The 26,393-nt window shown below is 42.0% G+C and overlaps 1 protein-coding gene across 7 annotated transcripts in view; it reads left to right on the forward strand.

The window, feature by feature from the left end:
• Window positions 1–26,393, forward strand: part of FOXN3 (forkhead box N3) — a 617,803-nt gene that overhangs the window by 527,909 nt on the left and 63,501 nt on the right. For 5 of the 7 annotated variants that reach the window (XM_033953055.1, XM_033953054.1, XM_033953056.1 and 2 more), the window contains one exon: window positions 11,963–12,028. The exons of 1 other annotated variant lie outside the window; for it this stretch is intronic. In XM_033953055.1, coding sequence (XP_033808946.1) covers window positions 11,963–12,028 — 66 coding nt within the window. The remainder of the gene's footprint in view (window positions 1–11,962; window positions 12,029–26,393) is intronic. One more of the 7 variants, XM_033953058.1, reaches the window with a different exon arrangement.

Below are 26,393 nucleotides of genomic sequence, written 5' to 3' on the forward strand. Positions count from 1 at the left end.
TTATAGTTTATAAATCTTTCCTTTTTCTGCAGCCCTCACCATTAAAGTTTAACATCTTTCCTTTCTCAAAACTGACACGTTTTAATCACTATATTGAAAATAAAATCATTTTCCCTACCTTTGTTGTCTGGTGACTTTATTTTTCTGTGCTTTTAACTATGCTTCATGGGCCTTCTTATCCATTGACTGTTTTTCTCTCCTTCTTCACTTTCTGCCTTGCATCTATCTTTGGCATTAACTTAGCATTCAATTTTTCCATTTTTCTGCTTTCTTCTCAAAATCTACTTTTCCATGTCTTCCCTTCCCTTCCCTTCCTCTCTCTCTCTCTCCCTATTCTGACATCTCTCTCCTTCCCTTCCTCTCCCTCCCATGGTCTGGCATCTCTATCTACCCCTTCTCTTTCTTCCCCTGGAGGTCTGGCATCTTTCCTTCCCTTTCCTCCTCATCCCCACGGTCCAGCATCTCTTACCCTCCCCATGCTATTCCCCCCCCTCCCCGCCGTGGAATCCAGTGCTTGTTCATCGTTCTCCCAGCAGTGCTGCTCTAACTCTTTGGCCATAGGTAGCGTGAATGAAGTAAACATGCTGCCTTTCTCTTTGTCAGTGCTTCCTGCCTATGCGGGGGTTAGGAAGCAGTAGCAGAGGAAAAGTTTCCGGGTCACTGAAGGCAGCGTGTTTACTGGGGGGGGGGGGAGCAGGGGACACCAGATAGATGCGCAGTGATGGCGGGGGCAGGGGACGCCGGCTAGGTGCACTGGCCTTGCAATGACTGCTGTAGGGTTTCCAGATGTCCGCTTTCCCTGGACAAAAAAAGCAAACTAGCAGAGAGTCTTCCAAAAGAGGACATGTCCAGGGAAACCCAGCCATCTCGCAACCCTAGTGTTATTAGCAGGCCCTTGCACTCAAGACTGGCCTTTTGATCCCCACATATTCAGTGGGCCCTATATTATATGTAGCATCTGCTTCTTCATTTGATTACCAACAGAAACTAAAGGAAAAAAACAATTTGAGACGTAATGGTTAAAGCACTAGACTTCGACATCCAGAGCCGCTCCTTGTGATCTTGGGCAAATCCATTAACCCCAGGTACAAAATTTGATTGTAAGCCCTCCGATGTCAGTGAAATGCTTTGTGTACCTTAAAGTAACTCAGTATTGAGCCACCATTACCGAAAGGTATAAGCGAAATTCAAACAAATGAATAAAATACCAGAAAAGACCTAACAGCAACGCTGCAAGCATTCAAAAAAGGCCTCAAGAGATCCCCTCCTCTAACTCCCACTCACCTGCCAATATGAATTTAGCTGTCAGCTTCGCCATCCCGATGACGATAAGTTATTGAAACACAAAATAAGTTGAGGCCTATGAGTATGTTAACATGCTTCAGAGAAGGGTGACTACGCCGCCATAAAAGCAAACCAATCTGCTGCCGAACCCCGTCGGCATTTCTATGGCAACGGCAAACTTTTCCCGTGCAAGGGGCAGAAACAGCACAGCATTGGTAGCTGGTTGGACAAACGATTGGTCCATCAAGAGTAGCGTGAGAACTCATTGGTCAATTAGTTGTAAAAAAACAAATAAAAAACCTTTTTTTTTTCTACTTGCAATGCCTCTCATTTGACAACTGTGGTATCGATCACTCTAAACTTGGTGTCCATTAGGTAAAACTATCCCAGAACAGTATGTAGCATTGCGTAGTGCAGGAGTTGAAGAAGGAATGTGAGACTTCAGTGGCAGAAGTTAGTCCCTCTGAGTTCTCGCCATAGCCTGCATGGTCCACAAAGCGATCTGTCCACAAAGGATCCTTTTTTTCCATCAGCAGCCAATATTATAATAATAATAATAACTTTATTTTTCTATACCGCCATAGTCAAGCGACTTCTAGGCGGCTCACATTGAAAGAAGACTGGACAGTCAGCGAATAACAAGAAGCCTAAAATAGAAAAGTTACATACTAATTTAAGTTCCATGGGTAAAGAATACATGGAAATTGGAGCTTCCTGAGAGATTGTAATAGCGTTTACAGAGGGGAATATCATAGAGAGAGAGGGTGGTCTGTTTTAGTCAATGGATTTGTCGAATAGGGCGGTTTTAATTGATTTTCGGAATGCATTGTAAGTCAGTTTGGGTTCATTTATGCAGTTTCTCAGCCAGACTTGCTGTCTATTCGCTTGGAACAAGTCCACTATTAATTGCTCTAATAGTGGACTTGCCCTCATATCGGTTCCTTTTGAGAATTAGTCTTGTAGCTGTGTTTTGTAGTAGTTGCATCATTCTTTTTCTGTAATGCCATCATATATTGACTTGCAATAGCATATTGTTTAATGATTAACCCTAGATTTAAAAAAACCAAGTGTGCACAATTAATAGCCACATATCTGTGTATTAAGCTAATTGAAATGTGCGGGGTGGGGGAGAGCTCCAGCAAATGAGCTGCTGATTATATCCTATTTGGGTCTCGAGAGCTTTCTTGGCTTCAGACTCCATTTCATAAGGAGTTAGATGAAACTGAAGTGAGAATGAGAGATTCTCCTCCAAGGCTGACCTTGACTTTTGGTTTTATCTGCTGTGTATAGAACATGCATGAGCAAAGCTTGACGCTCTCAGACTCACTATCATGAATATTTCAACGTGTGCTTTAATAAACCCAAGGGTTCAACACAGATATTGACAATGTTCTCATCTGTGAGCAGAGGAGTTCATAAATTGTCATCGGCATTTTGTGATGGAAGTAGATTAGCTCTGGAAGGGTGCAAATTTCAGCAGTAAAATCTCGTTGCTGGCAGATAGGCCTTTTACACTGCGCCGTAGTTTTGCTGGGGGTTAATATACGTCAACAGAATGAAAATGTGACTGTTCCAGACAGCACTAAACATTGCTCATCAGAGGAAATGCACTTCTTGTGCAGGACACATTATGAACACTAACGGCCTCTTTTACAAAGCTGCGCTAAGGGCCATAGAGATTTAAAGGGCTTCGGACCAATTGTATTGTCCAGGCTCCTGCCTGGCCTTATACAGGAAAATTAAAGGGAAAAGGAATGGCAGCTGCCATAATCAAACTTCCAAATCGGAGAGAAAACAACCCTTAAAGCCAAAGTGGATTCCAAAGGTTGGGAGTGTTTTCGTGTGTTGGTCCTGAGGCACGGAACAAGCTTCCACAGCATATACGACAACAAGGGGATCTAATAAAATTTTAAAAATTGCTAAAGCATCACCTTTTCTGTGCGATGAAGTATTGTTGAAGGTGCAAATCCTGGATTGGCGCAATGTGCCTGACTCTGGGGACATTATTTTATGCTTAGTATTTTTTTGTTTAATCTACTTTGCTGTTTGTATGTTGAAATGTATTATGTATGTCAATCTGTGATTCACATTGTATAAGGCGAATTATAGACAATAGACAGAGATGCCAAGTCAAACCTATTGTGCATGTGATGCACACAGAGCCCTCTTGCATTCTGAAGAAGTCAGGAGATGAGAGTGCAGGGCCAGAATGACTGCAAAGGTACTCATATTTTGGGGCCAGGAAAAAGACTAGAGCAGGGGTGGGCAACTCCGGTCCTCGAGGGCCGGAATCCAGTCGGGTTTTCAGGATGTCCCCAGTGAATATGCATGAGATCTATTTGCATGCACTGCTTTCAATGCATATTCATTGGGGACATCCTGAAAACCCAACTGGATTCCAGCCCTCGAGGACCGGAGTTGCCCACCCCTGGTCTAGAGTGATGGCTATGAGTGGCCTGCAAGATTCTCTAGATCCACACCCAAAGAAGCAGGAGGCAGGAGCATTCTGGAGCTCACGGCTTAGTTTCCCAGGTTCCACCTGACACAATCCGAGGTCTGCTCTTTATTTCTTGTCAGTCGGATGGTGCAAAATGAATCTGGTAGGAATAATGAGATGCAGGGTTTTGGGTGGATTGATCAAGGCTGGAGGAGAAAGGTTAATGTGGTGGTGGGAGGTGATTGTAGATAGAGGCAACAAGTTTGCTTGATGGAGATAGGGAGTGATTGAGGCTGGGAGGGAGCAATTGCTGAGGAAGGGGGAAAGTGTTGGTAATTGAGGCTAAAGGAGTCAGGTTTTCTGTGGGTAGAATTTACTGAGATTATGGAGAGGGGGGTTGCCCGGGGGGGGGGGGGGGAAGGCATATAGATTAATATCCTCGGAACACTGCTGGAGAACATTCCCTCTTTAGCCTCATTGGGCTCATTGATTATTGGAGTGGTGGTTAGAGCTACAGCACCCTGAAGTTGTGGGTTCAAACAGGGAAAATGCTTGAAGGACCTGTATGTAAACCGCTTTGAGCGTGGTTGTAAAACTACAAAAAGGTGGTATATAAGTCCCAATTCCTTTCCCCTTTCATTTCCATATTTGAGCAGACCACCCTTGACATCTCTTTTGCTACTTTCTTGAGGGCAGGTAGCTCTATATTTTAGCACTAAACATCCTCTACACCAGGGGTGCCCAATACATCGATCGCTGTCACCCATGAATGTGGTGAGGTACACTGGGGAAAATACCAGATTTGGGGGCAGAGGAAAAATGGTTTGCAGGACAAAGAGGGGAGAAGTTTGGAAGACCTTCCCAAAATAACAGGTCTTGCTACATATAAGGCATGCCGATGGTGGATTAATCTAGTATTCTATAACAGAATCTGCATGCCTAGATGCCATTATCAACTAGGCTCACACTGCATAACATCAGGGTGCCTTAAAGGAGGTACCCACGTAGAGAATTGCCACGTTAATGTTTACTGATGTATTATCATAATATAATGGGCTTCGTAATCTATTGTCTTGATGTTGAATTTCTGCAGAATATAGTTTGAGTTGCTGGATGTCTCTTAAGTTCAAGATTAGTTGAGACCGGCAGAATTTGGGGGGAGAGGGTTACTAATGTGGCCCCAACTTGTCAGATGACAGCCCTTTTATACTGTTGTCAGCATGGCTCAGGGCCTTTCAAAATAGGTTCACACATTCAAGCCCTGCCAGCGATTAGTGTCCATGGTTCTGCTGAAAAGGCTAAAAATTGCTAGTCATATGACGTCCTGAAAAGAATGTTCCTTAGCAACAGCAGCAGATGAATCCAGAGACTAGTGGTATAGCACACATCTACCAGCTGGTGGAGACAGAGAAACTGATTAACAGGTGGTCCTATTGGCTGGCACGCCTCCTGCATCTTCAGTATGCTCTATCTCCAGCAGGCGGACGGTCGCTATTCAACTAGCTCCTGGATTCTGGCTGTGACTGGAAAATTATTTTCTCCTGTTGAGGTTTCTCTTCAGTGAGATGGCAATTTTATTCTCCTGTTGAGGTTTCTCTTCAGTGAGACAGGGGTGTCCGGCTGAATGGTGCCTCACCCTCCCTCCAGTGATAAAGGGTCTGACTGGGTCTCTATATATTTTTCTTCTTTCCCTTAATTAAAAAAGAGAGAGAGAGACCACAGGGAATATATACCATATATGCCCTGCTAGTGCTAAGCAACTGGCACTTACCAGCATCAACCAGCACTTGCAGTCGTCTACAAGCCCTAACACAGAGTTTATTGTGAGCTTTTCTTCACTGCGTTTCTTAAAAGTGCGTAGACTGCTTCTACACTATCTGTAGGTTTCTAAAGCCTTTAGTCATTTACATCACCTCTTTGTATTATTCAAGGGATGTGACAAAGGTATGACAGTGTCCAAAGCCTCCAGCGCTCGAGGGATTATGGAGGACATTCTTTCCACTTGATGGCAGGGAAGCGGTTGATGGAAGAACTTCATCACCATTCTGCCAGAGCGATGGCTACTTCTTGGACTCAGTCCAGAAGTTTTTTCCTTGGAGGAGATTTGTCATGCGACTACTTGGTTTTCCAAGAATACCTTCTCTAAGCTTTATAGGTTAGCTGTGGTTGCGCGCGTGGAGGCTGCATTTGGTGCTTCGGTTATTGTGGAGGAGGCATCAGCTTCCCACCCAGATTGAGGATTGCTTTGCTACATCCCACTAGTCTCTGATTCATCTGCTGCTGTTGCTAAGGAAGGAAAAATGATGTTCTTACCTGTTAATTTTCTTTCCTTTAGACGCAGCAGATGAATCCAGAGCCCCACCCTTTCTGGATGTTTCTGTCGGTTTATGAAATTCAAGATTTCAGAAGTTTTCTTATGGTTTGTGGTTGTGTTCTGTATTATTATCTTTGAAATTTGTTATGGGAAAGAAGTTTTTTACATGCTAAGCATATTACTGGTTCCGAATGCTTGGGCAAGGAGCAATACTGAAGATACAGGAGGCATGCCAGCCAATAGGACCACCTGTTAATCAGTTTCTCTATCTCCACCTGCTGGTGGATGTGTGCTATCCCACTAGTCTCTAGATTCATCTGCTGCGTCTAAAGGAAAGAAATTTAACAGGTAAGAACATAATTTTTTCTTTAAACATTAAATGCATCTCTGAATATAAAAGCTTTTAATATAGATTTGAACCGATCCAGTGATGGATCCAAGGGAGCAGCATTCCAAAGCGACGGGGCGGTGACTGAGAAGATAGATGTGGTTAATGTTTAAGTGAGGGAATGGATAGAAGGTGATTTTAAGCTGAATATAGGGCTCTTGAAGGGAGATGGACTACAGAGGGGAAAGATGGGGCATCTAATTCAGGGGTGGGCAACTACGATTCTTAAGGACCACAGCCCAGTAGGGTTTTCAAGAATTCCACAAGGACTATGCATGAGATCTGTGTGCTTACAATGGAGACAGTATATGCAAATCAATCTCATGCATATTCATTGTGGAAATCTTGATTGCATTGTGGCCCGTGAGAGCAGTGGTTGCTCAACCCTGTTGTGGCGCATCAGATATTTTGGTTCTTTTCTGGCAAATGAGATTATTTGATCCCTGAAACCTCCAATGTAGGAACACCATAATAACCAATATGATAGGCATGAGCCTGCATACCAGATGGAAGAGGTGATTTACTTTTTCATCCAAACGAACATGTCCATTTTTTCAGCTCAAATCCTCTCTCAAAACTCGAGTATAAAAGATTTCCAGTATGAGCTAATGATTTGATTAGTTTCAAAGTTTGGTAATAGTCTGTACAAAACATAAGTATGTATTTGAGTAAGTCTGCCTGTCAAGAAAATATAATTATACTGAAATGTTAGATGATTTATCGTTAATGAATTCTAATCAGCATTGAAAGGAACGCTTCATGGCATATGTTAACATATTTCTGATAAGTGCTCCATTGCTATTACAATACTTTAAAAATGTACTGAAACAGGAGGTAACACGGTGCTCTTATTATCCTTTCACTTGAAACTCTAGTAATGGAACAGTGATGGTGTGTGAGTTAAGAAAAACGAATCTAACTCCCATCATGAAGCTTTCTGTGAAAGTTAACTTCATCCATGGTGGAGTTTTGTAGATCTGTTTGAAGGAATTCGCACACGTGTGATAGCAAAACATTTTTCTCTGGACTGTAGGCTGCAGGTCTGAAAACCCCTTGCTCGCGAGAGTTAATTGTGGTTTATAAGAGCAATAAGAGATTAAACACATAGGAAGGAAATACGTGGCATATAATTGAGACAGCTCACAACAGCAAGGCTGATGCGATGGTATTAGGTGAACTTAAAGCTCCGCTCCACACCCAACCTCTTCACTAACTTTCAGGTCCCCTAGTCCAGTGTTTCTCAACTCGGTCCTGGAGTTTCCAGTCAGGTTTTCAGGATATCCACATTGAATTTGCATAAACTGCATGCATTGTATGCAAATTTCTTTCATGCATATTCATTGTGGATATCTTGAAAACCTGACTGGCAACTCCAGGACCGAGTTGAGAAACATTGCCCTAGTCAACTTCTCTTCAAATATTGTGATCAAGTTTCAAGTTGATTTAAAATTTCTTATACGGCCCAATCAAGCCTTCTAGGCGATGTACAAAAACCCAAAACAATGTGCCTATTAAAATACATTTTAAACAAAAACAAACCAGGGGAAAAGACATTTTTTAAAGACATTGACGAACGGGAACAAAAGGGAAGAAGGGTTGGAACTACAATTGATAGAAAGAAAGAAAACACTCAAGGGAAAGAATAACAAAGGGAGGGGAACTGAAAGTGGAAACCTTTCTTGAATCTAAGTCGTCCTGTTAAAAATGTAATCAATTTTTATTATTTTTTTTAACCACCTTTATGAAGAGATTCACTCAAGGCCATGTACATCAGGTACACTTTAATATAAAACTTACAATTTTGGTAACAGCATAACAGTAGTGAAAAGACCAAATTTACATATAAATACAACGAATGAGGTCAACTGAAAATCAGCAAATGGAAACATGATTATAGGACTACCTTCAAAACAGTATAAAAATATACACATTTAACGCCACTGAAATTCAGATAACAGAGATATGACGCTAATGCTTTTCTACAATACAGCATATCCTATAGCCGAAGGGCCAAGTGCAGATACGATGGGCAATACAGAGTGCATTGGGATAAACAGATGGGAGGCTAAACCCAAAGCAAGGCTTTTCTCCGGTGAAACAAGATGGAACAGTTCCATATAAGTTACAGTGTGTGTAGCGAGCTAGTCCAGATGCAGAATGAGTGACTAGTCAGTCACCTTATGTATTAAAGGCTTGGGAGAAGAGCCAGGCTTTCACCTGCTTCCTGAAGTCTCGAGGGAGTAAATTTGAGCATAGGGGCTACTCCTGAGAAGGCTTGCTAGACAACATATATACATAGAGGGGCATCATCAAAAAATACGTCTAAGTTCGTTTTGGGCCTAAGTTGCTAGTCGCCCAAAGTCGGACACAGGAAAAGGTCCATTTTCGAAAAATGTGTCCAACATTTTTTTTTTTTCTTTTTCCGAAAATCATCTAACTGTACATCCAGCCGTCTGATCGTCCAGACTGCTAAGTCGTCCATCTTTATACCCCATTTTCGTCCAAAAATTCATCCAAGTCAAAAACGCCTAGAAAAAGACCTTTAGGGCATGGGCGGGGTCAGCAAAGTGATGGACTGGACACCCAAACGTTGCACCAGAGTAGTGGGGCACCTTACAGGGCACTGCTGTGAACGTCGCAAAAAGGTTGCCACATACACATCTCACCACAACAACCTCATCACAACAACCACAACACCCAAAACACCCCCCCAAAACCGACTAGACCAGTGGTTCTCAACCCTGTCCTGGAGGACCCCCAGGCCAGTTGGGTTTATAGGATAGCCCTAATGAATATGCATGAGAGAGATCTGCATATAATGGAGGTGCCAGGCATGCAAATCTGTTCCATGCATATTCATTAGGGCTATTTTGTAAACCTGACTGGTCTGGGGGTCCTTCAGGACAGGGTTGAGAACCACTGGACTAGACCCACCTATCTACCACCCCAATAGCCCTTATGGCTGCAGGTGCCACTTATATGGCAGTACATAAGGGTTTTGGGTTTTTTTTTGGGGGGTGCATATGTTTCACCATGCATACAGTGGTTAGAGTGGCTTATGGGCCTGGGTCCTCCTCTCCATGGTTCACTAGCCCACCCCCCAGACCACTTAAGCCACCTCTGTGCAGCTCTACTAGGCTTTCCTATGCTAGACTGCCAGGTGCCGATGTTCTGGAGGCAGATATGTAAAGTTGTTGTTACGATTTTTATGGTGGGGGGGAGGTCAGTGATCACTGGGGAAGTGTGTAGGGGTCTGTACTTTGTCCCTGCATTGATTATCTGCTCACTTTGGATACCTTCTTGTGACTTAGGCCTGGTTTTAGATGGCCTAAGTCACAACGTCCAAGTTCCGTCTAGGCAGTGCTGTTAAACATTCGGTTATACATGCAGTACGACTAAATCTAGGACGGCCAATGTCCCGCCCAAATCCCGCCCTTACTACTCCTCCTAAAACACCCCTTTTAGCTCTGGGCGTACTGCAACACTGTGAAGGCCTAAGTCATTTTTAGATACAACTAAAACTCGGTTCGATTATCGGCGCTTGGACGACTTGTCTCACTGATCGTCTAAGTGCCGATTTAGGCTGGTTTTTAGACGTATTTCCGTTTTGATTGTGAGCCCCTTAATTTTCAAGAGCTAATTACCAGAATTAATAGGCTGTTTGAAAATGGCAACCCCCAGCAAGCTGATGTTTCTGTACAATAATGTGACAGTTGGGACCTGTTGATTTGCTTTAACTGCAGCTGCCCTAGGCTCTTTCCTAGTCTGTCTCATGTTTAATTCAGCCCTAGTACACAGGCTTTCTTGTCCTAGTAGGGTGAGTAAGGAAACATTGTCAAGATAGATTGCCTGCATTACAGGCGTGTTAAAAAAAAGTTTGATGATATGAGCAAAATATTAATTCCAAACCTCTGTATAAACGTTTCTTTTCAAATTCTCTAAATGGAGAAATCGCTAGTGAATAAGAACTTCTTTTTAGAGATTTTGCAGGTTTTTAACATCTCTTCTGGAGTTGGGAATTGCTTCAGTGTATAATTCATTTGATCTTTACATTCATTAAATCTTTGCATTTTATTTCATTTATAATATTAATCCTCCATCTTATGATGTGCCTGGAAATTAAATTTCAAATACAAACTATGAAAAATATGTATTTTATAGAAGGTAGAGATAAAAGTTCCTTCTATATAATGTCCACAACAAAGTAGCATAAAGCTATTAGCAGTGGATTGAATTCGGAGGGGAGGGGGAGTAATTCCTGCTTCGTTTTCGCAGCACAGAGGACTGTAATCAAAGAGGATGTCCGTGACCGCTTCATTTGTTTGAACACAGCAGAGGCGACGCTTCCTGTCAGCCAGCGTGGCTGCACTCTGAGCGCGTTCGCCACGGGGCAGCTGCCGCGCTTGCCGGGGGCAGATGGTCTTTTCACTGGATGCAGTAACCATCCGGCGTTGTTTATGGTTGCCATGGCTTCCGTCGTTTCCATAGCAACTGCAGCAGCACCAGCAGCCCTGCTTTCTCTCCCAGGCCAGTGAAGGGGCTGTATTGGGAGTAAGGGGAAGAATGATGTATTTCTCTGTGTCTTTTTAAAGCTGCCATCTGTCAATTGACATTTCAAGGGAGAGTCGGAGACCGATTCAGAATAGCACTAATGAGGGATGCCAATTGGTTTTGTTTTTTTTTAACTGTTTGTCCTTAAAACAGCAGCACATGTTGAAGCTGTAACGTGTTAATTTGCATCTGGAGGTTTTATTTTCCTCTTGACTTTTGAGGGCTCATCGCGTTCCCAGTGCACTCTTAAACTGGGGTTCCTACGCTTCCACAAGGGAGCTGGTTTTCGCATGCACCGGCTCCCATCCGATGGCCTTCTCGGTGTCTGTAGTTTTTATATAACATTACAGATGTGCACAGTCAGCGAAGGGAGTAGAGAATTCAGAAAACAGAGTACTAGGGCAGGGGTAGGCAATTCCGGTCCTCGAGAGTCAGAGCCAGGTCAGGCTTTCAGGATCTCCACAATAAATATGCATGCGATGGATTTGCATCTCAAGGAGGCAGTGCCTGCAAATCCATCTCATACATATACATATTCATTGTGGAGATCCTGAAAACCTGACCTGGCTCCGGCTCCCGAGGACCGGAATTGCCCACCCCTGTACTAGGGGGTCAAATATTTGGGCAGGAGTAAGACCGGCAAGTCAGGAAAAGGGAAAATAGTGACTGGAGCAAAAAAAACCAAAACAAACCACCCCACCCCAACTTGAAAACAGATTTTGTGAATCCCTTCCAGAAACGGCTGTTAGCTTTTTTGTGTAAGGAAAGAACTGGCTATATTGTAAAAGTACCCGGTTGACTGGAAATATATTGGAATGCAAGTTATGTCGTAAATGGCCTGATTGTGACAACTGAGAGCTTTTGCTTTGTGCAGTCTGCTTTTTCTAGGCTATTCCTCTGCTTCCAGCACCTCACTTGAATCTGTTCTACAGCAATAAAGAAAATTAGCCTAATTGTAAATAATATCTGTATTGGTTGATTTTTCCAGATCCTGACATTGATGCTGCCTCTGCCATGATGCTTTTGAATTCTCCCCCTGACTTACAAGCAGGTTGTGAGTAGATATTCTCTATAGTTTGGTAGACTTGTACGTTGAACAAAATCATTAACATGCAGACATAAGGAAAAGACATTTCTAATATATGGCCTTGATTTGTGGATTTTCTTTTACTCCAAAATCAATACTAAACAAATCCCACGTTGCCTGATTGCAAAGATGTTGAAAGTGGGTGAAATAGGAATGGTGGAGACTGAAATCTAAATTTATCGGTGTCAGGTCAAAAGTGCGCCGGGACAAAGGCGCGTGCAGACAATTGAGCGCAGTGCGGAGGCGCGCGCCGAAGAAAATTACTGTTTTTAGGGGCTCCGACGGGGGGGGGGTCGTGGGGGGGAACCCCCCCCCACTTTACTTAATACAGATTGCGACGCGTTGTGGGGGGTTTGGGGCATTGTAACTCCCAACTTTTTACTGAAAACTTTACTTTTTCCCTGTTTTTAGGGAAAAAGTTAAGTTTCCAGTAAAAAGTGGGGGGTTACAACCCCCCACAACGCCGCCACGATCTGTATTAAGTAAAGTGGGGGGCTCCCCAACAAAACCCCCCGTCGGAGCCCCTAAAAACAGTAATTTTCTTCGGCGCGCGCCTTTGTCTTCCGAGATTATGTCTATGAACCAATTTATCAGCTGGAAACAAACCTTATAGAGCGATCAGTCGAGTTAATTAAAGCTTCCCCACACCTGTTAAAAGAAGAAATATCTAGCCGGTGATTGCATTCATTTTTTTCAAATGAAATGTAGAGAAACATTAAACAGGCACCTTATGTAGGTTGATGAGAGTCTCTTGGAATGAAATGATTTCTCTGAGCTTCCAGAGTTTGCAAGCCAAGCAAACTGAATCTTGGCTGCCGTAAAGTGCACATGCACAACTCTGTTAACACTTTCTTTTAATACTGTGGCCAGGTGTCTGGATTCTGACTTTCTAATCAAACAGCTTCTCCTGCGAAATAAACTTTGATGTTTTCTCCTTGGGCCTCTAAACTGATTCAGCACAGGAGGAATATATGATTTTGGCCATTCAAGGGTAACGGCACACTTCCTTCACAAAGAATATTTTGGGTGTGGCAGCTGCCAACACTGATTTTAATCTTACATGTGCATCTTTCTCACACAGGGGGGCAGGTGCGGCTCACCAGTAGAGCTGCTGCTGCCTCTGCACCCAGAGGTTGTGAGATCAAATCCCAGTGCTGCTCCTTGTGACCCCTGGGCAAGTCACTTAATCCTCCACTACACCCCCCCCCCCCTTTGAAATGCCAAAGTCACAAAAAGGTACTTGGCAGAAACCCAAATAGTAGCAACATTCCAGAGCTGAGACTGTGATGTCATAATGCCTCATTCCACCAATGCCTAAGAACCAGCGTCATCGGTGATGTCACAATGGCTTGGTTGTCCTATACTCAGCTCACATAAGAATTGCCATACTCTGAATTCTTCTTACTAATCTACTATATGCAAATAACAGCAATTATGGTTTCTTTTGTTTCTACATCACTATTTCTTATTCAATTTTTATGTATTTGAACTGCTTTCTGTATATTACTTATAATATTCAATAAAATTAATGAACTAAAAAAAAAAAAAAAAAAAAAAGAATTGCCATACTAAGAAAGACTGAAGGTGTGGTTCACTGGTAGAGCTTCTGCCTCTGTTCCCAGAGGTTGTGAGATCAAATCCCAGTGCTGCTGGCAAGTCACTTAATCCTCCATTGTCTACTTCCCGTTCCCTGATATTATAGTTTCACAAAATTTAAAGAGCCTACAAAGTAAATTTTAAAGTAAACAATAGATTTGTACGTAGCTGGTTGGTATCTTTGATTTTCAGCTGCTCCCCTAATTTTGGGCAGCTCATGACAGGAAAGGTTAAGAGAAGTCTTTTCCTGAAACCCCCATTGGTTTTCTACAGATAGATTGCTGTCTCGATATTTACACGTCAGACATTCACCTCTTAAGTGTTGCCATGTAAATTCTGAACTTTTAATATTTCAGTTTTATTTACTATACCGCAAATTAAACACAGCATCTAAATGGTTTACAATGGCAAAATGAGGCAAATAAAGCAGGGCAGTGGAGTCAGCTGTATACCAACCTTTTGACTTAGACTCCAACTCCCAGTGGTAATGTGCTTTAATTTTTCATTTTTGTGTTCTGTATCTAAAGTACTGGTAAATATAAATAACATAGTTACCGGTACTTGAGACCCAGAACAAAAAAAATGATCTGGGAGTGTGTGGCGCAGTGGTTAAAGTTACAGCCTCAGCACCCTGAGGTTGTGGGTTCAAACCCACGCTGCTCCTTGTGACCTTGGACAAGTCACTTAATCCCCCCCCATTGCCCCAGCTACATTAGATAGATTGTGAGCCCACCAGGACAGACAGGAAAAAATGCTTGAGTACCTGAATAAATTAATGTAAACCGTTCTACGCTTCTTTGGGAGAACGGTATAGAAAATTGAATAAATAAATAAATAGAAAATTGAATAAATAAACTAAGAGGACAACAGTTGAGGTTGAGGGTTGGTAGACTTGGGCTTAATGTTAGGAAGTTCATTTTCATGGAGAGGGTGTTGGCTGACTGGAATGTCCTCCTGAGGGAGGTGGTGGACAGGAAGACTGTGATGGAATTCAAAAAAAGCGTGGGATGAACCCAGAGGATCGCTAATTAGACTACAAATGAGCAAACTTTCACAGTCCGAATCCAGCAAATGAGGCTGGGGTGAGTTTCAATGACAGCTCCAGTAGTTGGAGCTTAAGGACTGTACTTGGTGCACTTCTAAGGACTATGGCCCAGAAATAACCAAGAAAAAAAAGACATTTTAATCTAATCTTGAAATTACAGGGCAGACAAAGTGGACCATTCAGTTCTTTATCTCCCGTCAATTATTATATTACTATGTTAAGTATATAATGGTACATTTACCACATATTATTATACATTTTGCTTGTATTTTGAAGTTGCAGTCAAGACATTTTTGCTGACTTCATCTCTACCCAGAATTGCTTCTGAATGAGGGCCGGATTCTCAAAACTTGCTGGTAAAATCCAGGGAGTCCATGTAGTAGCCATAATGGAAGTGATTTGACATCTAAGGGCAATTCTAAACAAAATAGCATGCAAATTATATGCACGCTATTTGTGCAGAGAAGCGCCTGTAAAAGGGAGGGGGGGGGGGGGTCTGTGCCTAGCGCTTACTTGGAAGAGTAATTGTTAGGTACAGTTCCTTCCTTATGTCAAGGCTGCTCTCCCTGCCCCAATCAACTGAGCCCCAGGTCTCCTCGAGTCCTGCCAGCTCAGCTGATTGATCAGCAGGGAGAGCAGCAGAGGGAAATATTCCCCCCTCCCACCAGCATTCCCCTCATCTACCCTGCCCCGCCCACCCCCACCCTGTACAAGATCAGCAGGAGGGATACCCATGCCCTCCTGCCACCGGGCCTCCCCATCCCCGACAACCTCCAACAATCCCCTGAACCTTTTAAGACAAAGGATGGCAGAAGAGATGTCCACTCCCTTCTGCTGCTGGAGTCTTCTGCCCCTCCCCAACAAGTGTCCCCCCCATGATCCCTGTACCTTTAAGACTAAGGCAGGCATGAGATGTGTGGGCCAATCAGGGCCTTAGGCCCCTCCCAGTGTATCCCAGGATACACTTAGAAAGGGAAAAGCCACCATTTGTAAAAGGAGGGCCTGCCGGCCAGGAGTAGGCATCCCTCCTGCCATCTTTCAACTTAAAGGTTATGAGCTGGCAGGGGAGCGGGGGGGTGGCAGGGGACCCCGGCAGAAGGGAGTGGGCATTCCTCCGGCAGCGGGAGGGAGTGGGCATCCCTTCTGCTGAACGGGTGGCTTCGATTGGCCCTGGGTGGGGGGAGGAGGGAAGGAGGAATCAGGAGTCTTTTATTTTTTTTTTTTTTGAGGGGAGGGTCATGAGCTGTGAAGCTTTACTTTCTTGTCGGGCCCTGCCAGAAAATTTTGCCTGTGAATGAAGCACCACAAGATTAGAAAATCACCTGGCAATGAAGAAAATTGCCCAGAGTGCTTGTTTAAATATTAATGAGCCTATTTTTACTATTATTTTAATATTAATGATCTTGTACTACATTTGCATGGCAGTCGGAGTCTTCTAGGAAACTCAGAAAAGACCATGGTAAGCCATTCTGATATCAGCCGGTAAAATATTGACATGCTAAACCCTCTGGAACCAGTGTAGCGTCCATCGTTAAGGGCACAGTAAGTTTTGAGAATCTGGCCCTGAAATAAAGGGAAAAGGATTAACCCTTTATTTGGCGTTGTTGCTCAGAAGCAACATCTGTTTCTATGGCTCTTATGCAAGATCTGCATCTCCAAATGCTTGTGGCTTGGCACTGTTGCTCTCGTTGAAAATCAAGTTATGTAAAGCAGCCTTTTAACCATCAGCCAATTAAAGGGTTAAAAGACAATCGAAGGCAAAAAGATGTTTTGCTTTAAGAAGCATTAGGGAGGAGAATAGTGCGATGTAGACAAGTATGCAGTACAAGAGAGGTTATGGGTGATTAGGCTGTTGATAGGAAAGCTTGAATAAAGAAATATACCTTAAGCAAAGCCTTCATCTTTGTAAGAGTTCAGCGCAAATTTCAAATAGAGTGGGGGCAAGAACTGTAAGTTAGAGAATGACACGGGGACTGATTTGTCCCCATGGGATCTTAATTTCCCGTCCCTGCCCTATTCCTGCAAGCTTGGTCCTAATCTGCACAAGCCTCAAACACTTGAAAATCCTAAGTAGCAACATTCTAGAGCTCAGATTGTGATGTCATAATGCTTCATTCCACCAATGGCTAAGCTCCATCCTCATCTGCACAAGCCTCAAACACTTGAAAATCCTAAGTAGCAACATTCTAGAGCTCAGATTGTGATGTCATAATGCCTCATTCCACCAATGCCTAAGCTCCGTCCTCATCTGCACAAGCCTCAAACACTTTAAGATCATAAGTAGCAACATTCTAGAGCTCAGATTGTGATGTCATAATGCCTCATTCCACCAGTGCATAAGCTCCTTCCTCATCTGCACAAGCCTCAAACACTTTAAAATCATAAGTGTTCGAGGTTTGAGCAGTTAAGGCAGAGTTTGCAGGAATTGGACAAGAACAGAGACACAATAATAATAATAATAACTTTAACCAAAAGTTCTAGGCGGTTTACACTAAAAAGAGCTGGACAATCACTGAAATACAGTAAAAAATACAAATATTTGTAAATAGAATTTCAATAATAAAACTCACTAAGTAATAAATTTATCGAACAAAGTGGTGTTAATTAATTTCCAAAAACTGCAATAGGGTAACAACTCATGAGATCGGGGATATTGAGATTCCTGCGGGGATGGGGACAAATTTGTCCCCTTGTCGTTGTAGCCATAGGGAGAGTGGGCCTGTAAGTGTAATAGAGCTATGAGCAGTTGTTGGGAAGAACGAAGAGCTCCGATTGCAGCCTACTGCATGAGTGGCCCATGAAGATATAAAGGCAAGCCCAAGTGAAAAATTAATAAAGTTAAAGCCAAAATCTAAAAGGTTATAATGATACCAAAAGGACAACCAGTGTTGTGTTGTTTAAAGAAGGGTGACATTTTCAAAAGTTTTTTTTGCTCCATGAATGAATTCTATTGCCCTATTACAAGTGTTGATGCTTTCCATGTTTTAAAATAGGTGTTATTCTAGTATGCTATAAAGGGAGGCGAGCTCCTGCTACACATAACTGGTCTAACGGGTATTGCATTGCCACCAACCAGGTGTCTCCCAGCTCTTCCCTAGGATAGCGCCGAGGTGGTCTAACCAGGTATTATCTAGTTAATGCTGCTGAAAATTCTGGCATGGATCCAGAGTGGGCGGATCTTACCTGAATAGGAGCTGTTCCTATCTGGATAAGTTTGGCTGCCTTTCAGTGTGTGTTCAGTTGAGTGTTTTAGTATAGGGCAGCTTTTATTCTATCCTCACATTGCTTAGCAGAACAGATAGCAGCTGAATATCGCAGCTGTCGGTGCAACTGGGCAGAATGTTCTTGCTCCACACTGGTGCTGCCTGCATAGGGCCAGAGTACTTCAAGTGAATTTTCTTTGGCACGATAAGGGCATATGTGTTTGCCCACCTCTTGTACACATAAATGCACAGAATACTGGCGGTGTACATTCTTAAGTGGCAGCATGGAAAATAAGCACACGTAAATGCCACAGGGTGTTCACTTGTAGGATGGGCTGGGGTGGGGCATCAATTGGAACTCCACTAATTTGGAACATGAGGATGTTACTGGCCAGACGTTATGGTAGATGTCCTTCAAACAGGCTGGTTGGATAGGCTGGAGTGAGCTTGGATGGCACCTTCAGCATTTGGAACCTAGGACAATACCAGGTGGACTTTACAGTCCATGACCTAGAAATATCAAAGAAGAGACAAGTTAATTTAATCAGGTATTTTTAATGGGTATAACTAATGGGCAGACTGATTGGACCATTCAGGTCTTTATCTGCCGTCATGTACTATGAAACTATATTACCTGGCAGAAACCCAAAGAGTGGCAACATTCCAGAGCTGAGATTGTGATGTCATAATGCCTCATTCCACCAATGCCTAAGAGCCAACCTCAGCACTGATGTCACAATGGCTTGATTAGATGGAACCTAGGACAATACCAGGTGGACTTTACCAGTGTATGACCCAGAAATATCAAAGATGAGACAAGTTAATTTAATTTAGTCATGCATTTTTAGTGGGTATAACTAATGGGCAGACTGGATGGACCGTTCAGGTCTTTATCTGCCGTCATTTACTGTCTTACTTGGATGGAGCACAGGCTGGACTGTCACTGACGCACACAGCTTACAGAATGCTGGAAGTTACATGGATGACTGCCGTATTTGAGCATAGCTTCAGGTGTGTAAATGATAGGCGTGTCGATACCCAGGTTTACACTAGTATAATGGAATCTGGGTACCAGATGACATTATTTATTGGGATTTATTAGCTGTCTTTTTAATTTTATTTATAGTTTTCACAATAATTTTCAAGCATAATACACTTGTACAGAAAGGTAGATTGAGCAAATATTTTCAAATTTTGACACATCCAACTAAAGAAGAAACTAAACTATATGCTAAATCTATCTCAAGTCCTCAATTAGAGATCCAAGATTTACGTCAAGAGTGATTTCAAAGAAAACAAAGGTTAACAAGGGTTAACAATTCTATCTAGAATTACAGCTTAACTATTGAGTAGGAGAATCTTTTCAGATATGATGGTAACAGTATTACAGTTCTCTCTCAAGGCGTTTAAGGGATATGAAACTGGATATCTGTGAGGGTTCAAGGAAAACGTGTTTTAAAGACTGATATCTAATCACACACTTGCAGGGAAATCTCAAATAGAAAACCTCTCCTATCTCAGTCACTGCTGGTCTCAAGATCAAAAACTGATGTCTCCTTTTTTGTGTCTCTCTCGAGACGTCTGGAAACATCTGGATTTTATGTCCCAAAAATTCCTTAGATCTATTCTTAAAATCCATTCTTTATCCGGTTGTAACGCTACCGTCAGCAAAAGTGTAGCTGGAGAAGCAATAGAAGAATCAGATGTCTCCAGTAAATTGGAAACGCCACTTAATTAGTACTTAATCATCTATTATATCACTAAAAGTATTAAATATATTGCACTCTTATCAGATGTCATATTTCTATATGTAGACTACCCAACATACTTGTAGCTACGTCTGTAAGATATTTTTGTGTGGACTTTCGGATTGCAGTTGGGCACTAAAACAATCCCACTACTAAGAACATAAGAATTGCCATCTCCGGATCAGACCCTGGGTCCATCAAGTCCGGTGATCCGCACACGCGGAGGCCCCGCCAGGTGTACCCTGGCCTAGTTTTAGTCCCCATGTCACCATATGCTTCTCAAGGGAGATGTGCATCTAATTTACCCTTCCCCGTATCACTCTATGCCACTCTTAAGGAGATGTACATCTAGTTTACCCTTAAATCCTAGAACGGTGGATTCTGCAATTACTTCCTCTGGGAGAGCATTCCAGGTGTCCACCACTCGCTGTGTGAAACAGAACTTCCTGATATTTGTCTTGAACCTGTCCCCCCTCAGCTATATTCTATATCCTCTTGTCCGTGTCACACTGGACATTGTAAATAACTGCTTTCCCTGCTCCATTTTATCGAATCCTTTCAGTATTTTGAAAGTCTCGATCAGATCCCCTCGCAGTCTCCTCTTCTCAAGGGAGAACAACCCCAGTCTCCTAAGTCGTTTCTCATAGTCTCCATACCTTTCACTAGCTTCGTTGCTCGTCTCTGCACCCTCTCTAGCAGTTTTATATCCTTCTTTAGGTTGGAGACCAATGCTGGACGCAGTATTCCAAGTGCGGTCTGACCATGGCTCTGTAGAATAGTATTATAACTTTCTCTGATCTACTCGTAATTCCCTTCTTTATCATGCCTAGCATTCTATTTGCTTTCTTCGCCACCGCCACACATTGCGCCGACGGTTTCAGGGTCCTTTTCCTGTTTGGTCTTTCCCAGAGTTACACCTGACATACTATACTTGTGATCTTTATTTTTTCAGCCTAAATGCATCATTTTGCATTTTTCCACATTAAAACTCATCTGCCATTTATCTGCCCATTTCTCCAATTAATTCAAGTCGCTCTGGAGTTCCTCGTTTTCTTTCTTCAATCTGATTGCCCGGCATAGCTTTGTGTCGTCTGCAAACTTGATGATTTCACTGGATGTTCCTTCTTCCAGGTCATTTATGAAAATATTAAATAAGATGGGTCCAAGTACCGAGCCCTGGGGTACACCGCTAGTCACTTGTTCCCATTCTGAGAACTTCCCATTTATGCCCACTCTCTGTTTTCTGTTCTCTAGCCATTTGCCTATCGATCTTAATATATCTCTCTCTATTCCATGGCCTTGTAATTTCCTGAGAAGTCTTACATGTGGAACCTTGTCAAACGCTTTCTGAAAGTCCAAGTATACAATATCCCCACTATCAATTTGTCTGTTCACTGTCCACTTTTTATTGAAAATGCCAATCCTATTTATTTCTTCTTTATATATCTTCAATTTCATATAACTTCATTTATCTTAATTTATCAGTGCAATAACTTATATAAAATCCATTTGAATCACTTAGCTCTGAGTATCGTTTTTTTCTTTTTAATCTCCTTTTCAAATATCATCAAAGCCACCTCTCCCGACATGCATGTTTCAATGAAACTTTCTTCAGGGTCGAGGGGAACTAAAAAATATAGCATAAACACACAATCTTACTGTCATAGCTTTTAAAATTAAACGTTGAATATTGTACCTCAGAAATAGAAAATGTTAAACTTCATCCTTCAGTTGAAAAAAATATCATATAAGAATACAAAATTCTGCGCTTACCATTCGAGGGTGCTTTCTACTGAAGTCAAATTTGGCTGCAGTTTGTAAATCAAGCCCACTTTATTCAGCTGGGCTGACGCAGGGATTACGTGCCCCAAACAGCGTGCTGACGATGGCCAATAGCCAGAGTGAATACCATGGCCGCGGGATTGTAAATTAAGCTTGTTTTCATCCAGTCAGGCTAACGTCGAGATTGCGTATCCCAAGCAACGTGCTAACGAAGGCCCGTAGTTAGAAAGAATAGCATAGCTGGTAATGGATTTTAAATAAGTTGTTGCACTGATAATTGAAGATAAATGAAGTTATAAGAAATTGAAGATATATAAAGAAGAAATAAATAGAATTTATTGGCATTTTCAATAAAAAGTGGACTGATGAAGAGTTTAGTAGTGGGATTGTTTTAGTGCCCAACTGCAATCCAAAAGTCCACACAAAAATACCTTACCTATACATACATATTCATTGTGGATATCTTGAAAACCTGACCTGGCTCCAGCTCTCGAGGACCGGAATTGCCTACCCCTGGTCTAGTAGAACTCCCACTCCTCCACATACCTTAATCATAGGAGGCAGGAGGGAGTAGGCATCCCTCCTGCCTTTGGGCCACCCTTTTCAATATGGCGGCACCCTGCCCCTGCCTGGGATGCGCAGGGCAGAGCCAAAGCGCTATTTAAGGGGAATAAACTTCCTTATATGGTACTTAGGCCGTGCCCTGATGTAACGAACCCAGTATCATTTTTTCAGCACTGACGAAAGCTGTTATGTGTCACCAGTTGGTTGTATGCTCCTGATGCAGCCTTGTTGGTGAAACTTGGGCACTGTCTTATGGGAGCATTAATTTAAAAAAAAAAAAAAACACTTTTCTTCATATGGTCTTGCTTCTTGTCTTCTGTTCCACGTTGGATCTAGTTGACTTGTTGTTTTCTTGCCTGTGGAAATTGACTACATGCTGGAGCTGATCTCAGTCTTTTATTGAAGAAACGTTTTGATTTCCAGCTGACTAAACTGAAGTTCAGTATTGGTGGAAACAAGAAGAGCATGTACTTAGAGAGAAAATGTTAAAAGGCAATAAATTAAAATGAAATGGATTAAAATTCCCATTCCGTACTTTTATTCCACATTTTATGATGAGCTTTCAAAGGTAACCCTTCTTCAGATCAGTAAAAGCCACTTACCTTTGAAAGCTCATCATAAAATGGATTGAGTTAGCACCTTATTTCCTTTGGTTTTTTGTTTTATTTCTTTATATTACCTTGGAAAGTGGACTAACACGGCTACCACACCATTTCATGCTTATAGCGAACTAAATAAACATTGATACAACTATGACCCATCGATAGCTCTTACCTTCAACCCCTATTTCAGCGTAAATTAAAATTTTACAAATCTTTATTTCTTCTGAAAAGAAAGCTGTGTAGATCACAGCCAGTTTAAGTAGACCTTAAGGGAATCATTTTTTTTTTTTAATTATCCTACATGAAAAGCTTGTTTTACACACAAAAAAAGATTTTTGTAGATTTGCACAATGACAAAGTGCACATCAAAAATTTGTGTCTGGAAAACGGGCACCTACTTCTGTGTGGTTTGTGTACAGGAGTTCCGGGTGTGTAATTTGGGCAGCGTTGAGGCTCAGTTGTGATGCAGGGGTAAGTTTGTACATTTCCTTTGGTGTACAGTTGGAGCTGGTCTGGGAGACTTTTTTTTATAATGATATAGAGCAGTGGTTCCCAACCCTGTCCTGAAGGACCACCTATCAGTCAAGTTTTCAGGATAGCCCTAATGAATATGCATGGAGCAGATTTGCATGCATGTCACCTCCATTATATGCAAATCTCTCTTTGAGGTTGTGGGTTCAAATCCCACAGTGCTCCTTGTGACCTTGGGCAAGTCACTTAATCCCCCATTGCCCCAGGTACATTAGATAGATTGTGAACCTGCCAGGACAGACAGAGAAAAATGCTTGAATGCCTGAATGTAAACCACTTAGACCAGGGGTGTCCAACCTGTGGCCCAAGGGCCGCATGCGGCCCCGTGAAGTATTTTGTGCGGCCCCGGTCGAAAGCGATGCAGTGTTTTCCTCTGCTGCCCCCGGGTGTTTACAGTCTTGCTGGCTCCCTCCTCTGTCTTGCTGCAGCGTTTGCACGTTTGTGCGGCCCCAGAAAGATTTTTTTGGCCAATGCGGTCCAGGGAAGCCAAAAGGTTGGACACCCCTGACTTAGACTATAAGTGGTACATAAATAAATTTCATATTCATTAGGGTTATCCCAAAAACCCAACTGGCCGGTGGTATAGAGATATAGAGACAAGATGTTACCCCTCTTTTTTTAAAAAGTAAATTTACTGAATTAAAGCAAACTACAAGAAACATCAAAATTACAACATTCAAGTTTCAAGTTTATTAAATTTGATATACCGCTTAAAAAATTGTCTTAAGCCAGTGGTCTCAAACTCAAACCTTTTGCAGGGCCACATTTTGGATTTGGAGGGCCTCAGAAAAAATAGTCAATGTCTTATTAAAGAAATGACAACTTTGCATGAGGTAAAACTCTTTATAGTTTATAAATCTTTCCTTTTGGCTGTCTTAATAATAATATTGTCATTTATAGCTAAAGAGACATATGATCAAGAAACTGTTTTAGTTTACTTTTCTGATTATGATAAACAGACCGAGGGCCTCAAAATAGTACCTGGCAGGTCGCATGTGGCCCCCAGGCCGCAAGTTTGAGACCACTGGTCTAAGCGGTGTACGTTGCTTTAAAAAATAAAAGTTATAAAAACTTTGAGGTTTTGAAAATCTTTCAAGAGCAGCCAATTTAAGGATCTTGAATTTTACGCTGACCTATTTTCTGTCTCCTAGAGAGTTTTTCAAATTATCTCTGGACGAGAAAGAAACCAGTTGGTTTATTATTTACCAACTGGTATTAGAGAAGTAAGACAAGAGGGTGGTGTAGATGTGATTAATACCCCAGATAGTTTAGATCTAACTAATTTTTGGGAAAATACACAGGAACCTATTTGTTGGTCACTATGATTTCTGTGGAAAGGAAAAGGACAATTATGAAAGTGTATTCTGCTAAAAAAAAGTCTATTTTGTTTTACAGTCAAACGGTATCTATTTTCCCAGACGTTTCCAGACAAACTCAGATTAGACGTAAGGCCTTCCTCCAGATAAAGCCTAAGGTGATAGCTGGAGGAGGAACTTTTTTCTTAAAATTTCCTTGCAAATGTCTGGTAACGTGGGAAACAAAATCATATGTTTTCCTTGAACCATTACAATTGGAAACTTTCCTTTCTGATAAAACTGCACTTCAGAGTTAAGTTTTGCTATGTGAATTAAACAGGCTTAAGTATAAATTTCCTGTATGCTCGTTAACTAGCCACTTTCCTCATGATGTGGGCTTGATATTTGTTTTAATTTCAGATTATTTCTTTTGTGACAATTATATTTTCTGTTCTTGTGATTTCTAATTATTACATTACATTACATTACATTAGGGATTTCTATTCCGCCATTACCTTGCGGTTCAAGGCGGATTACAAAAGGTTAATTAAAAAAGTAGAGTTACAATGAGTAGCTAGAGAGGTAAGTTGTAGATCTTATAAACATTTAACGTGTTGTTGTGGGTGAGGTGGTTTGTAAAAGAATTAATAGGTGGTCGCAGTGGAGGTTCTTTTGTTATTATTAGTGCGGTAATGGGTAGGTCTAATGTCAGTTTTAGAGTTGCTAAGAGGTCGTGATGTTATTGCTGCTTCAGGAATTTCTTGAAAAGTATGGTTTTTATTTCCTTTCTGAACGTCCTATAGTCTGGGGTGGTCATCAGAAGGTTGGAGATCTGGTTGTCCAGTCTTGCGGCTCGAGTGGCTAGGAGGCCGTCGTGTAGTTTTGTTCTTTTGACTTCCTTGATTGGGGGGGGTATGAATGGGGAGTGCGTTTTTCTGTGTCTGGTAGTGGGTGCTTGGATGAGGCGATTGTTCAAGTATGATGGGCTGTCTCCGTGTAGGGTTTTAAATAATATGCAGTAGAATTTGAATTGGATTCTTTCTTGGATTGGAAGCCAATGTGAGTTGATGAAGGCTTCCGTGATGTGATCATGTTTTCTCAATGAATAGATGAGTCTCAAAGCTGTATTTTGGATTGTTTGGAGTTGTCTAATCGTCGTTGCAGGGCAAGGAAGGAAGAGGATGTTGCAGTAGTCCAATATACCTAGTATTAGGGATTGCACTATAAGTTGGAATTGTGTTCTTTCAAAGAATTTTCGGACTTGTCTCAGATTTCTCATGATTGCGAATGATTTCTGAATTGTTTTATTTATTTGCGGTTGCATAGTGCCGCGTCTGTCTATGGTCATGCCAAGCAGTTTTATGGTGGTTTGGATGGGGTATTTGATTGCGTTTATATCTAGGTTGATTGTGGTTTGGACCTTGTCATTTTCGAGAAGGATGAATTTGGTTTTGTCTTGGTTGAGTTTAAGTTTGTGGTTTTTCATCCAGGTTGTGACTGTTTCAAGTGTTTGGTGAAGTTTGTCTGTCATGGTAGGTTTAGAATGATCGTATGGGATGAGGATGGTGATGTCATCGGCATAACTATAGGTGGTTATGCCTAGATTGTCCAGATGCGTTCCTAGAGAAGCAGTGTAGAGGTTGAAGAGGGTAGGGGATAGTGGAGATCCTTGTGGTACGCCGCAGGGGTTTGACCAGGATTCTGACTTTTCTTTGTTAGATTTTACACTGTAGGTTCTGAGTTTTAGGAATCCTTCAAACCAAGAGTATACTTTATTTGAGATGCCTATTGCGTCTAAGATCTGTAGAAGGATGTTGTGATCCACTAAGTCGAATGCCGCAGTTAGGTCCAGTTGTATGAGCAGCATTTTTTTCCCTGTACTAAGGTGTTGTCTGACGGTATCCATGAGGGAGCCTAGTAGTGTCTCTGTACTGAAGTTTGTTCTGAATCCTGATTGCATGGGGTG

Source organism: Geotrypetes seraphini, chromosome 7 (genome assembly GCF_902459505.1).
Source record: "Geotrypetes seraphini chromosome 7, aGeoSer1.1, whole genome shotgun sequence".
NCBI classification, from domain to species: Eukaryota; Metazoa; Chordata; class Amphibia; order Gymnophiona; family Dermophiidae; genus Geotrypetes; species Geotrypetes seraphini.